General features: G+C 45.8%; 1 protein-coding gene across 1 annotated transcript in view; it reads right to left on the reverse strand.

Moving 5' to 3' along the window:
• SDC2 (syndecan 2) overlaps positions 1–15863 on the reverse strand; it is a 57283-nt gene extending 41420 nt beyond the window's left edge. Inside the window, exon 1 of the mRNA XM_042809109.1 lies at positions 15763–15863. Coding sequence (XP_042665043.1) covers positions 15763–15822 — 60 coding nt within the window. The 5' untranslated portion in view covers positions 15823–15863. The remainder of the gene's footprint in view (positions 1–15762) is intronic.
• Between the last annotated feature and the right edge of the window lie 387 nt (positions 15864–16250).

The following is a 16250-nucleotide window of genomic DNA, read 5'->3' on the forward strand; positions in this document are numbered from 1 at the left end:
AAAGGAAATTAATACAGTATCTAGTGTTCTTTAATCAGAATTGCCAAGAAGTAATGGCTTTTTAAATGGCAGAAAGCTAATAACTAAATCTGGCTCCATGATCTATACAGAGTAAGCCGATGCATGGAAATCCCTAAACAGCTGGGCACTAGAAAACTTTAGCTTTGAAGAAGTGAAGTCCCTAACTTCCAACTGCAGCAAACCAACACATCAAGAAAAATCCACTGAACCACCACTTCTTTTTAAAGGACACAGCAGCACATCCCAAGCTGTTGTGAAAGGCCGGTCTGCTAGTTGTGTTTGATCAGGCACAAGCAGTTAGATTTTGCAGTCTCTTCTCAGGATAGTTTGTTACCTTCTCAGTTCTTTTTTAACAGACAAAACAGCACCATTCTGAACAACTCTTGTGAATTCCCCCTTGTCCTGCATTTTCTCCCCCATGCAGAAATGGGAGTTTCACCCTTCCCATCAAGCAACCATAATGCATGTGATTGAATTATTGTCTTCCTGCCCTGTACAAAATCCTGCCCACTCCACTCCAGAAGCAACCGACACGCATTCATATGGCTCATGCTGTCCTGGAAAACGGTATCTATGGTACTTCCAGACTCATTATCCACTGCATACTGATGCTGAATCAGTCCCAGAGAGTTTTATTTTAGTACTGCCTTCCTCCTTCCCTCTAATTCTGAAAATGCATCTGTCAATTCTGGATGCTTAAGCTTCAGAGGTGAGTATATTGACATTTAAAAGCAGACTTTAAAGAGTAAAAATGTATCCAGAGACTGAGCTCTGTAACATGCATAATATCTATCTGAATTCCAACGAAGAAATCACAGCGCTGCTTGAATAGATGCCCTGCTTCAACCCTCCCTGCAAAGCAAATGAATTCACATCTCTAAGAGGATTGGTCCTGGAGAATTACCCCCTTTCTGAGCACTGGGAGGGTGCAAGATCCCCATATCTCCATCCAGCCACAGTGACAAGCAGTGAAAGGAGGAAATTCCAACCTCAGGCAAAAAGCAGCAGGTGGGAATGATGTTGCTCAATGCAAAACTGTGCAGGGACAGGAGAAATGCCATCCTAACTGGAGCTGCCTCCTGGAGACCCTCACTTATCAGGCATTAATGACTGATATTTAGCAGCCAGTAAATATTTAGTAGGTGAACATCAACCAAGTTTTAACAGCATTTATACAATATTACTTAATTTTAATCATGTAAGTGGGAGCATTATAACAATATACACCATGATGCACAATCTTAAATGTCGTTGAAAGCTCCGAATCACTGATTTCCAAAGATAAAACACAGATACTTTCCTAGAAGTATACACGAGTGTAACAAGGCAGTAACTTACATGCCAGTCAGACCTCGGAATTTCTTATGCTGAGCTGAAGTATTGACAGCCTTATCTGTGTAATTTTACATCAGTTCAGATACCTGAAGTGGTGTTAGTGCCTTTTCCACACCTTCTCCCATGAAGGCAGTCCACTGCCAAGCAGCTGCAGCAGCAGGGCCATCTCTGCTCACTGCAGGGCCACAAACCCTTCTTGGAGTGATATCACTCAGCCATGAGCAGTCACTGGGTGATTTTCAGCATGTGAGGTCAAGCCGTGGTTCTCTTCTTTGCCCATCTCTCAGTCTGACTGTCCTGGTGCCCTCCATATCCACAGGGAGTAATTCTGCTGGTACTGATCCCACCTCCTCTACCAAATTTTCAGCAAAGGAATATTTTTTTAGCAGTTCGGGACAGATCCCTCTACACTGGAAATACAAATGCACAAATAAATTCTGCCAGCAACAGTTTCAGTTCAGAAGTCACAAATGCAAGAAAGTCAGTGCTCAGCTCTCTTTTCCTCCATAGAAAGGGCCAAGAAACCACCACCAGAATTTCAGGCCACTTTGCTCCCACTTATGCTAATTACACTGGAAATCCAGAGAATTTACAGTGGAGCCATCCAGGCCTTTGTCACAGAACTAGAAAGTCTTCCTAAATTCATCAAATGTGGGGAAAAAAAAAAGTTACAAACATACCTGATGCAAGACCTGTGGTGTTTCAGAGACTGCCTGCAATTACAGACATACTAAGGAGGGTACAGTGGGACAGGTCCATAGACATTTTCAAGGTCAGGCTCCTTACCAAAATACATATTTACTTGTTTAGCCATGATGCTGCCAAAAAAGTCACACTGTTCTTTCTGAAAGCATCACCTATTTCACAAGTTTTCCTAAAATAAAACTTTTACTTTTGCGAATACCTTGCTGAACAACAAACACAAGCATCAAATACACAAGAAAACAAACTAGGACTCACAAACTGCCTGTTTCTTAATCATGGGGTTCTTATCCCAACATCAGAAAAAACAAATCCTGCTCTGCTTGGCATGCCAACATATTATTTTAAATAAGTAGGAAAGCTGAATGAAAGTTCCCTTCATCTCCCAAACCTCAAGAGAAAATGAAGGAGTTATTTCCAGAGCACGTACCCAATGACTGCCCAGCAGAGCCTATTCACTTTGGTCAGGCTTCACAAGTCCCACACCTAATGAACACACTGCCTTCAGACTCCTCTTCAAATGCCAGCATGAGAGGATTAAAAATACATATGGAAAGAGAAAAAAAAATAAATTAGAGATTCTTACATGAACGCCTCTGCCTTTCATTTCCACAGTATTTGTTCCTGCTCCCTTCGAAGAAGCTGTCTCAAGCAAGAGGACAGCCCACGGGATACTTGTAATCAGGGTACCTATTTCTCCAAGCTTTGTAAGAGTAAAAATCATTAGGTACAAAAGCCCTGTGGTAGATGTTCATGCCTCCTAACTACTGAGCAGTTTCTCTGCTTCACCAAGCACCTCTTCCATAGGGCTCTGCACAGCACAGCCTTGGTCCATGCTGGGTGCAACTGAGAGAAGATAAAAGGATAAAGTAGGAGCTTTAAAAAAAAAAAAACAAACAGCTGACAGCCAGGAAACCTCGTGCTTCACCTGTACCTTAACTATCATCCAATTTCTCTGCACTGATGGGAGTATCAGCGGTGCTCAGCATGTACTTCCAACTCTGGAAATACTTCACATCACCGATCACAGATGAAGTGAGATGCAGACATGCTTTTCCATTCACTGGCTGCAGAAGGTTCTGTGCCAAGGAAGACGAGGTTTCCAGCCGAGGGGATGTGTAAGGGAGCTCGTGGTGGGGCTGCCATCTCCTGCACAGCCTAGCAGGCCGCAGCCTAACCACCCACCCTCCTCCATTGAGAACAGACATCTCTTAACGCACCCTGCAAAGCTTCTAATACATTTTATCGCACCTTTGGGAGTTAAGTTTCACGAAGTTGATTTTTTCAGAGCCTTGGCTTTTCCTTCGATGACTTTTTGATCTCTCATCCCATTGACTTTACAGACCCAGGCACCCCAGCTAAAAACCCCATCTTCTGATGCTGTTCTGATGGACCCTCTGCAGAGGCCTGGGAAGAGATCCTTTGCCTTGAAGAAAACCCAGCTTATGGACACTTCACTGGCCATCCCTTCCCCCCACCCTCCAAAATAAAAAAGCCTAGGACTTGTTTTCTCTGAAGAGAAATCTACAACGAGAAGTCTTTGTATCAAAAGATTATTCCTAAAACTTAGGTCACAACCCCACTATAAAGCTCAAAACCAATAATATCCTGTGGTCTTTATTTATCTTACTCTATCACATAAAGTTTTTCCCCAAACAAACTTGTCCTTTATTACAGCCCCCAAGCCTGGAATGGTATTTTTATATTTTCCTGTGGGTAAGACAGCCACAGGCAACATTTTGTTTAAAAATATTCAGCAGGTATTATTAGACAGAAGATATAAATAGAGCCCAGGAAGAACTCTTAGGGCCCATTCCTCAAACACGCTTCTCCCCAGCAGCGCACTGATGCTATTTCAGGTGGCACCTCCTGCTTTTCACTTCCAAGTTCTGACGAGGTCTGCCAGGTTAAGTAGCCAAAGAAACAGTCATTTAAGGACTAGTATAAATACTTATCTTATATAACACCGTGGTATGCCAAGCAGGGCAGGATTTATATTTTCTGGTGCTGGGAGAACAGCCCTGTGACCAGGAAGTTCTGATATAAACACTTAAGGGCAAGTGCAAATAGGGCACACGTCCACCTGCACTCCCGGTCCAGGGGTAGTGATGCTCAGTTTTCCCCTTTGGTAACCATGGAAAGAGTCTGCCCCTCCAACATTTAATTAGTGAACAGCGCTAAGTGTTCCAACAACTTGTGGAAAGAGTAAGAGTGTAGGGTCTTTATCTCAGGGCTTGGGATATTTTGTTTCGATATAGTGTAGGGAAAGCAGCTGTCACCTTGATTATAGTTCCCTTGTAACCGGACACATCTCACATCTCTAACTAATCCCAGCTCCGGCGTGCTCCCTTCTGCTTGGGTGACGCAGTTACAGATTGCTCCAGCAACCAACTGCTGCTTGTGCACCAGCGTGCCCTGCAGCAATGTTGCAGTCCCAGGAGAGCAGCGGATCCAGCAGCTTGCTGCACCTGCTGGCCCATCCTGCCCATGTGAGAGGAGATCTGCAGGGCTTCCAAGAAAGCCCAAAGGGTAGCGATGAGTGCCAAGCTGCAGTGTTTGGCTCCGCACACTCACTTTCCAAAAAGCAGAGCAGATGAGGGATATCTTGCTCAAATCATCCACGTCTGCTGAAACACTTGTCTCATGCGTGCTGTGCTGTCAGACAGGGCTGAGCAAGCAGAGGTGGATTCCCACCCCACACTGGTATCTCCTTTACAGCTTGGTTGGGATGCTCCAGCTGCTCTGCATCATTCTATCACCCCCATCCCCTGCCTGCTCTCCCTTCCCATCACCACTCACAGCAAAGCCAGCAGAAAGGCTGCTGATGGTGGGCAAACAACCAGAGCAGACCCAGCTTTTCATGTGCCTCGTCTCCAGTTCTTGGATCCCGTGCTTGCAACATGAGACCAGAGAGCTGTGCCAAGACTAGCCATTACCTGGCTGGTTTGGCAGCACTCAAGTAGCAGGGAAGGGGAAAAAAATATAATAAAAAAAATAAAAATCAGTCCAATGAGACTGGAAGCTTGAGAGACTGGAGAAAGAGAGCAAAGAACTTAAGGCAAATTACAATTTAGTGCATTACAGTTACTGTGTGCTGCACAGTATTGCTCAGAAATGCCATTAGCACAAGTGAGAAAATCATACTGAACAAAAAGCTGCATTTTTGGTAGGAAACCAGTAGTCTTACAACAACACTGCAGAGATAATGGCATGAGAAAATGAACGAGTGACAAGTTAGATGGAATTCAAAAGCCCTCAGTTGAGGTTGCTTTGTTTGTGTTTTATCTTATGATAAAAACAGCCTACAACTACACAGTAATGAGGAACACCTACCTGAACTCTCCCTATCACTGCAATATTGTACATTGCTGAAAAAACAAGACTACTTTTTCCTCATTTTCTTTTGAAGATGAAAGCCCATTAAGACATAATGTCATTCCATCTGCTTTGATTTATCCTGAGGAAAGTCAAAGCACTTATGCTATATGCTATAACAGAAAAAAAATTACATAGCTCAGTGGACAACGTTTTATAATTTCATGATACATTTCCCTGAGAAGGAGAGCAAATATATTTGTAAGTCACTTCCCATACTTGAAGTGCTGACTGAAACAGGAGTTCAGCACAACTACCAAGTCTACCCTTGCACACAGAGCCTAGCACTGTGCTTCAGGCTTTCCAATTACTCACAAAAAGACTCAGCAAAAACAGGCTTAAAAAAAAAAATTAAATGACAACTGCATAGTGTGGTAGAAGGGACCGCCTCTGTTTAATTGAAGGTCATTTCTGCTAAGCTGCATGCTATATTTACCACCTGGCTGGTAATGGCTGCTTTCATTCAAATGCTGTGCAGTAAAATACGTGCACGTGTAGGGTAGAAAGACTTTATCATTAAAACCTTGTGCAATAAATTAGCAGAATGTGGAAGGCTCGCACACTTCCTCAGCAAAATTAGGTCAGGACTCCTTTGAACAGCTCCACTTGAAGGCTGTGCCAGATTCCAGATCAAATACTTTTCAGTGTGTTAGAACCAACGGCTTAAGAGATGAACTTCTACACTGATGATAATTATTACTAGCGCTGTGCATTGCTGCCTGCCTCTCCACCTGTGGATAATTATAAATAGCCTACATTTTCCAGTGCCTGACATATGCCACCAGATCTACAGCACTTCCAGAAAACATCCTTTGTAACCAATGGTCACACATTTCAAATATGACAACCATGTAACTCCACATAGATTGAGGAATTATGATTTTCCCCACACGTACTCTTAATTAAACACTCTCTGCACTTGCACATACAGTAGGTGATTAGTGTCACAATAATGAGCGATGCTGGGAAGTGCCAAGCTAGATCTCCACATACCCAGCTGCACGCCATCTCCTGCTCTTAAGGGGCTCAGGGCTGTCCCCACTTACAGCAGTCTCCAGTAGCCATGTTAGGAGGGCATAGACCAAAGAACTGCCCTGGACACAAAAATTAGGTATAAATATAATTATACTACCCTTCCTTGCTCATCTTTACAGCTCAACACTGAGACTGGTAGTGAATGCATTCAGTTACCCGTTCATTTCTTGTAAAATTTTAATTATAAATTAATCTCAAATTAACTGCGAGCCCAAAGACTAAAAGTTTCAAGGAATAAAACAAGAAATATACACCCACAGCAGTAACTTTAGAGTCAACTACACCTTCTGTGGAGCCTAACAGTGTAACAAACCCAGTGGTAAGAAAATCTTTAGAAGCTCAGCCTGTTCCTTTTTTTTTCTTCCTGCTTTTAAATTTCACAGCTCACTGAGCTCACTCTAGCAAGCCCAGCTGTTGGGAGGGTTGTTAAGATACATAGAAACATCCTATTGCTTTCCACTCCGCCCCCGTTAGGTGTCACTATTAATTGCACAGCTGGCACAGCTGCCTGCTCGACCCCTCTAAGGAGGTCTTCCAGTTGTGTGAGCTGCTCTAAGTAACAAGAGAGAGGTTAGCTTTGCCTGTGCATCTACAGAAAGTCGTAGAGAAATCCAAAGAAATCTTCTTGCTATTCCTCTCCTCAGACATTCATCTCTGATCACAAATATGTAAATGCCATGTGAGCTACCCTGCTTTATAGGAATCATACCAGGTCCAATCACAAGACAGCCACAATCTCCACCATGAAGGATCCTATCTGCTTTTGTTGAAACTGGAAACATTTATCAGAAGAATTTTTCTCCTCAGTCTTTTGAGGTTCCTCAAGTGAAATACCTTTACATGCTTAAATTAATTACAAACCCTCAGATTTTACATAAAACAGCAAGAAGCATATGGCAAAGAAGTAACACTGAGTGTCCTATCTACGTGTTACAGACAGGCGTGATAGACACAATATCATGGCAGAATTAATAAATATTCACAAGGCCGGAAGACTTCTCTAACCTACAGCCAAGATACACGGCTCTCAAAAAAGTTCCAGAAAACCTTCACTGCTATTAAGCTGAACTGGTTTTTCATTTATAACAGCTTTTATGCCACCAAGCAGAAGACCAATTAAAGGTATCCGCCAGAAGAGACCTCTATCAGGATAGCAGGTCACTAACTCCCTGTTAAGTGCAAGAGATACGCTCAGGAAAGCAGCATTAGTGAAATCACAAAATCCCAGACCAGCCAAGGGTAGAATAAGCTTTTCAAGGTTTTGAATCACAGTAAGAACAGGAACAAAAAGGAAAAAGGTCATTTCCCCTTTCTAATGCCCTACAGTAACAAAGCAGACAAGGGATGACATTTCCAGCACAGCAATACTATTAACAGTACCCGACGCTCTTGTGTTAGCTGGAGCTCAGAATTTCTCCCTGCTCAGTGTCACAGGCCTCCTCACCCCACAGAAACACTATTTAAGACAGAGCTTGAGCCTCAACAAAGGCACAAGGATCCCTCCCTAACAGTGCCAAACACAGCCCTACTCTTTGACTACACATGGCTGCTTGAGCTGAAAGCAAGGGTAAAGTGCTTCCAATATGCAGCAGGAGCGGAAACATTGTCAGTCATCCCCAACCTTAATGTCTATCTCTTCAAGTAACAACTGCACCTGGGCAACCTAAGGAAGTATTTCTATTTAACTAAATAGTTTTATGGTGCCTGTGGGATCTACCTTCCTCACCCTCAAGCCCTGTGCATTCAAATCATTAACCTGCAGTGGGTTTTCCAAGTGTTATTCAACACAGATATGGCTATCAGATTATATCAGTATGTCTTTTTAATACACCCTTGTCTCATCACTCCCCCTGCATCCCTAAGGATGCTCTGTACTGTGCTGTAGAGATAACCACAGCTGCTCCCAGAACAGTATCTCCTGCTTTGCTAAAGGATTTTCTCAGCCGCCGGCCATCCATTGCCAAACTCTGGAAACCTCAGCCATAGTTCCATGCAGCAGATAGATGCAACCAGCAAAGCTTTGGTCAAAAGCTAGGAAAAGATGCTTGCCTGACAAATTCAGCCAACCCAAGCTGCAACACAGATGGACAATTTCAGCTGAGTCAGGAGACCACTGGTGCCACAACAGTCCTGGTGTCATCTCCCAGAAAGGACACCTGTGTATTCACTCTCTTAACATTATTCCTGTTTTTCCTTTAAGGACATTCCATCCCCCCCCCCCCCCCCCCCCCCCCATCTCATTTATGCTTCACAAACTTACTCCTGTCCCCTTACCAGGGCTTTGAGGGGAGAGGGAAAGTTTTGCTGCAGAATAAAATCAAGAGAACCTGTTAGTGCTATGGAGGATCAAGTCATACTTATGGAAGAATATTTGTAACTTACTACAAAATTAAGAAACAAGAGGGAAATAACTAACTAACTAACTAACTAAATATAAAATACATAAAGACCACCTTGTGTTTAAGGCTTTCTTCTTTTCCCCCCCCCGATAAATAAGGTTAGAGAAACTGTTCTTCCCAACCTCATACCAGGACAAAAGAATTCTTAACATTTTGAGGGCAATTTTGTTGTTTGTTTGACACTTTATGTTCTGCATGGCATTTGCTTCCTGACACTTGAAAAACATACTGCCTTCCATAACAGAAGTTACACACACACACGTATCACCACAGCTGTTCCATTCAAAAAGTTGTTCTTCAGAGATGGAAAATAATTGAAGAGAACATGACAGGAAAATTGTAAGAAACCCCATCAATGAGAAGAACTTAGGAGATACAAATGGCACCTTAGTAACTTCATTTATATCTCCAGTATTGTTCTGCCACGAAGAGATTTACGAGTTCCACATGCTGCAAATGCTTTACTCACTAATAATCCCAAAGTATTAGTCTCCTAACACTGTGTGCTGCCCCAGCAGTTCTTGAGAGCTTCTCACCTTCTCACAATGAGACTTACACAAGCCAGTTGCTAACATAGCCAATTCCCCATGCTCTGTTCACAGACACACCTTCTCCCTGCCACACAAAGCCTCACATTAATGCACTTGCACTGCCACCAGTGGCTTGGTCAAGTACCCAGTACCTGTGGGCTCCCTGCAGGAAGGGGGCATACCCCCACAGCCAGGGGAGGAATGGGATGTTCTGCATTGCAGGACAACTCAGAATCCTGTTCCTCAGCAACATTATCGTATGCAAATCTTTGCTGCAGGAATTATACTCTATTATTATTTATAGGGCTGAGCCATACCTATTTTTATTTATGCAACATCACAAATTTAAATTTGATGGAAGTTTGATTTTTTGCACGTCCCAGCAATGGTGCATTTCCATTACTTGGAACTAGCTTCACCCTTCCAGTTTGCTTTCCTTGCCAGTTTTTATTTTACGTTATAAGAACACCACCAATGTCACACCTCCGTGACTGTATACTTGGATGTGGAACTGCACTCGAAAGTGATTTGAAAAAGGAAAGGCTTTGTGGAGGAGGCTTTCACCTAGTAATCAGTTTAAGTGACACACTGATTTTGGGATCTCCACATCCAGAGTGAGCAAGGATAATTAACCCAGCAAACGAAGAAGTATCTGCTGAGATATGGTTTAGTAGCTTAGTGGCAGTGATTGGTAATAGGAGGATGGTTGGACTAGATGATCTTGTAGGTCCTTTCCAGCCTTGTGATTCTATGATTTCCATGCCTGTGACTCCATGATTCTAAGAAGTCTTCTGGACAGCTGTTCTCTCCTACAAGATACACCAAACCACTATCAGCCGTCTCCTGCATACCCCAATACAAAAAGCAAACAGAACTCAGCTTTTAAAGCTGAAAGAGATCCAGAGCACAATGTTTGGCTGGGCACAGCTGCATCCACCAGCTGTTAGTTCCAGCCACGGTCACCCACAGGGACACAACTGGGATTAATGCAGTTCAGCCTAGAGAAAGAGGAAAGCTTACTTCTACTGAGTTACTGCGGGACATGAACAGGCGTACTGGAGAGGATGTGAGGTGAGGCAGGAGAGATGAAAGGCCTAGTTAGGTTATCAGTTCACTGGCAGCAAGCACATTATGACTTTTCTCTCAAGACATCCTTAGTGTGGAAGCCACTCCAGCCACACACCCAGCTGCCCTCCAAGGAGCACTGCACCTCCCACACTGCACTGCCTCCTGCAGCTCTGCGAGACCATTCACACTCATACTTCTGAAATACTGTTCAGAAAATAAGGATGGGCTACTTCACACTGCTTTGAAAGGAGGCAAGCAACCTCCATCAATGTGGAAGCACCTCCAGAGAAAATTATGCGGTATTACATTTAATCAAGCAGGAGCAACACGTCCGACAACATAATATTTAAATCCAGACAACAGCATTCTGGTTGTTAATCACAGTGGTACTTCTGAACATTTTGATTCAGTTCCTGCACATACCAAAGGCTGTTTGACCTTCAGCAGTCCCTTCATCTTACGTTTAATGAGAACATAAACTATGTATTTATCTTCACCCTCAAAAAAAAAAAAAAAAAAAAAACTCAATTGCAGAATTTTTATTTGAACTTTCCCAAAAATCTGTTCACTTCTAGAACAAAACAATTTAGCTTAGACAGGAGAATTCTGAGGAAGCTGTTCAGATGTAAACTAAGCACAGTGATTTTAGATGTAGCATCCAGCTCAGACTTCAGCTGAGCACAGCTTTTGCGACATACACAGCCTATCTACAGACTGGGCCAAGTCTTGCAGACTCCTTAACGCCCTATTAATCATTATTTCACCTTAAATGAGCATCCTACTTGAGACATCGTCAAAAATCATTTGTTCAGCATAAGAGTACTTGTTGCAAATGGCTGTTACACACTATTTCTTCTCCTTCTGCAGTCAGTTTTCCAGCACGTAGAACTACACGTATTTTGTATTTCTGCCCAGATATCTAGTAGGCTTTTGAGAGCATCCCTCAGAGCTGAGCTAATCAAGAAAACAACATACATACGGAGAACTGTCATTACTACAGGGTCAAACACAAATGCAGTTCTTATTCGGGAGATTGCAAATTATATTTCAAATGTGAGCAAGAGAAATCTTGTTCCCAAATCACTGAGTAGTGCCATGTAACCTATGAATAAATTACTAGTCCTGAAGAGATTACAGATAGCAGTTCACTGTCATCATGAACTGCAGATAACCAAACAACAATCCTTTCACAGAACAGCCTAAAGAAAATTTTCTCATGCTTGCTGCAGTGCAAAGTACAGCAACTTGAATGAGGACCAAATTGCTTGCTCATTACTTGTGCATTCTCTCTCAAATGCAGCAACACAGAGGGCATATTTATGCCCTACATTCAAGCAGGGTCTTACACGAGGCCTAGAATAAGCTTTCCATTCTCAAACACAACATTTCTGTTAAAAATCCTGGTCAGTCAGATCTCTTCAGATGACAAAGGAGCACTTTTCCGTAAGTAGACAAGAGTCCTTTGTTCAGCCTCCAAGCCTCACTAAAGCCTGTAATTCTTTGCCATAAGGAAAATGTTTAAACTGGTCAATGGCAAAAGTCAATTTGGTGAGATAATGCAATTAATAAATGCCATCCATATGCCTCGGCTTGACATTTTATAAAGACAACTGGCCACGAAGAGCAGTGCAAACAGAGGGCTCTGCAGGCGGCTGGCTGCTCCTCGGGGAGCTCGTCTGCTGCGTGATGGATGAGCTCTTTGCCAAGCCTGGGGCTCCTGGCCCAAATGCAGCCACGTCCCCTGCAAGGACAGCAGGCAGCTCTCCTCCATCCTCCCTGGAAGGATTAGATCATGACAGCATATTTGAGGTGGGGCTTTACACAGCTTGGACCTCTGCTGGCCAAGCAGTCAGGCCTTCATCTGGTCATCCTAAGATTGCACTTCAGATTATGACCACATAAAATCAGATCCATCAAAACTTCATATAAACCCCAGGTTTGTGGCTCGTTATCTCCAGCCCACCATCTCTACCCCATTAGCTGCAGCAATTGCCACAAACCTACCACAGAGGTATCACCTGCCTAGGAACCACAACCCCAGCACTCAACTTCAAACTGGGAACTATTTGTCCTGACTTGTCCTTGAAGACGCTCATCTTCTTCCCTGATATGGATCTAGAAAAAAATGCAGAGAAAACATCTCTGCACTTCAGGCCCAAATATTAAGTCAATTCCAATGCAAACCTCGGGGCTAAGATATTAAAAAGAGAAACTACCTCAGTGTTTGATCTCGGGTCAAGAATCATCTGTTCTTTAATTTTTAAAAGATAAGCTAACCTGGGAGGGAAACCTATTCCCAGAAAGGTACTCCTGAGAACATCCAGATAAAGGGAGGCTTCCAGCAGCAAGTTGACTGCAGCACCAGAATGGCAAAACCTGAGGGCAGAGGCAGAAGCCGGAGCCCTCCCAAACTTCCAGCACAGAGGGGCTGCTGCAAGGCCCCCAAAACTGAGCCAGGGCAATGGGAGCAGCAGCCAGCAGTGCAGGCTGGCTCCAGGTGCTGCCAGCCACAGGAAACAAGGCATATCTTCCTCACTTCTGCAGGGAGCAGCAGCCCATATGAGCTAAGGAGCAGTGGAAATAAATCAAGACTAAAGAAAAGTTTCCTATCTTTCTTTGGAATTTACTTGGCAATGTAGATTTGAACGCGCTTAGGAGAGATGCTCACAGCATGTAAATCTGAAACACCACCCATCTCTTCAGCAGTTTTCTCTCCTCCTGTAATTACCATCTCCAAAACCTAGCTGCATGTTTCAAAACCAAAACAAATATTCACCCTCTCCAGCATGGTATCCATTTTCCAGATTCCAAAAGCAAAGTAATGATTAGAAACAAATGCAGAAATAATTATAGCACCATGCTTCCAAAATACTAAATATTTCTGAAAAATACACAAAAATATTACCCAAGTAATCCTTCAATAGCAGCGTATATGTCAACAAGCCAGTGCTGAGATGCTTACAGAAGGAACAGACAGACCACAGAGTTGATGTTGGTGCTGCAGCGCTGTATTTTACCAAACCCCCCACAGACAGTGCTGCGGAGCTGACATGAAGCAAAGTCCCCTAACTCAAGAAACACCACTACAGAAGAGGAGAGCCACGACTGTTCTCCCATTTGTGAGTGCAGCTGGATTACAGTGCCGCACACAGAAACCCATTCACCAGCAAGGCTTCCCCACACCCACCTTGGCTTGCAGAGAGGATCAGAGCACCACACAAGCTCTGGAAAACCATTACTCCCACTGGTGAGGAGCAGGAAGAAGCAGAAAGGTTTATCAGCCTCGGCAGAATGGGAACTGACAAGGACAGTGAGATACTTGGCACTGCTCTCTGTTGCTATTAAAATCAGCAAGCGCTGACTCCTGCTATCATCAAGACTGAACCCAACCTCATAAAAGACACACCTGACTCACACTTAGAGAGCTGGCCTTTTCTTTCCAGCAGTTTTACATCGCTCTTTTTCTCCCTCCTACAAGGGCACAAGAAAGAACACTTTTTCCACAATTCACCCAAGCCTGGATGAGTCCCAAAGTGCCTCCACGTCTGCTAATGTTACCAGACCCCACTGATACCAAACATATCCCCATGCACAGCAAACAGCCCTGTGAGCCCAGCGCCATTTGCCAGCCCTGATGTGGGCACTTGCCACCTCCTCCAGCCAGGCACAAAAGGAACAGCTGCCTGGCACCCTCCGCATCCCGATGCCATCTCCTAATGCCTGCTCATCCTACCAAGCTGACACTGTACGCCAATGCACATCTGCAGTACAGGAGCCAACACCAAGGCACACAGGTATGCAGCTCCCTACTACATTTCCAGTACGTTTTTAACATGGCTCTAACATGACTCAAACTGACAGGGACCACCCCAGTAAAGAGCAGGGTTTGGTGGTTACACAAAGCAAACACAGAACACACTTGTTCAAGAATCAAGCAAAGGAAAAGAACTTAGGAGCTAAAACCATTTGACAGTACTCCGAAAGCTTGCAGGGTTGTTGTAAGCATCCGTATAAAACCCCACTTAGGACCAGGACTGCATTCTGCACAGACAACAGATTTAGCACCCGTCTTTTCCCAGAGAGCAGTTTACAAAACTCCTCCTTAAGGGACCACGTAGCCGCCGCCAGAAAGGAAAAAAGGAGGGAGAGAGAAAAGAAAATCCACCTCCCTTTACCTCTCCCATCTGCCCACAACTTTCTGGCAGCACTCAGGGCTCTGCTCAGGGCCGGCAGCACGGCTCTCCCCGCTCCCGCCGCAGGAGCCTGCTCATCCCAAGGCAAAACCATTCAACTTCATACTTAACTAATGACTGTGGCAGTTGCACAGTTACTCCGCCATCAGAGAACTTCATAACAGTAGCATTCCTATGTGAAACTAAAGCATATCGTACCTCATCAGCAAGGGGGAACGTGCTTAGCGGGAACGGGAGTCTGTGCTCGACACAACTCGTTCTTAATTAGCCCTTAAGAAAAGCGTTTTGCAATTGTATCCATCGGAATCACTAACGATGAGGCGCACCGCACGGAGGGCTGCGACGGGGCTTATTTATACAATAGCCAGGCAACTTCAAAAGCGAACCCGAGTCGGTGACATTATTTAGTTCAGTGGAGCAGCTCATTTTAATTGGATTAAGTTGTCACGGTATTTTAATTTCATACTGAAACCTCCATTTATTATTTCCTAATATTTGCCCAAACGCAGCAACGCGCTCTTTTCTCGCCCTCCGAGAAGCGTCGTCCCGAAGCGCCGCCAGCGAAGCCCGAGCCCTTCCCGAGCCGTCCGCACCGCGGGGCGGGAGCGCTGCAGAGGAGCGGCTTTTCGGGAGGTACAAATCCCGGCAACGGAGTTAATTGCATTAAGCAGAGGTCCCCGCTCAGCGGAGACACTTGTGGCTGGGAGAAGCGTAAACAGAGGCATTATCCCCAGCAGCCCGCAGTCAGCCCGGGCGGGGATGGCAGCCGGGATGGGCGCGCACCCCGCGGGGAACCGGGGGTCTCGGGGGAGTCCCGAGCCGCCTAGCCACGGCCAGTTACTCATTTGGCGCCCTCCGCAGCAGCCCGTCGCTCCACGGGAGCAGATCTATCCTGCCGCCGGGGGGACCCGAACCCACACCTCCTCGGGCAGGGCCGGGGCGCCGAGGTGAACTTGGGGCTGGAGAGGCGCTCCCGCTGCGCCTGCCGGGGAGTATTCTCGGGGGCAGCGCTGCGGACGGAGCCCAGGTGGCCGCCCCCCGTCCCGTTCCGTCCCGTTCCGTTCCGTTCCGTTCCCCCGCCCCGCCGCTCTCTCGCTCACTCACCGGCTGCCCGGAGGCGCAGGCCACGAAGCTGAGAGTGAGCGCGAGCCACACGCACCGCATTCTTCCCGCGGAGCCGGCGCGGCGGCCGCCTGTGGCCGGGCACAAAGAAGAAAGCGGGGCCGCGGCGCTCGGCAGCGCCCGGGGGCGCGGGGCAGGGCCGCGGGCGCCCTCCGGCCCGTTCCGCTCCGCTGCTGTCGGCGCTCCGCTCCGCGCTGCCCGGCGGCACAACGCTGCGCGGCGCTGGGACTGCCTGACGACTGCTGCTGCTGCTGCTACCGCCGCCTCCTTTTCGGCCGCCCGCTTCTCTCCTTCCTTCCCTCCCGCCCTCCGCCCCGAGTGCGCGGTAGCGGCAGCGCGGCTCCCAGTTAAACCCCGCAGAAATTCCTGCAGGATTACAACACAGATTGGCAGCTCCCCCAGCCAGTGGAAGGAGGCGGCGCGTCTCCGCCGCCGGCTCTCGCCCCTCGCAAATTCAAGCAACTTTCCAC

This window comes from Centrocercus urophasianus, unplaced genomic scaffold, assembly GCF_019232065.1.
Source record: "Centrocercus urophasianus isolate 14NV4802_14NV808 unplaced genomic scaffold, USGS_Curo_1.0 seq_11, whole genome shotgun sequence".
Lineage (NCBI taxonomy): Eukaryota > Metazoa > Chordata > Aves > Galliformes > Phasianidae > Centrocercus > Centrocercus urophasianus.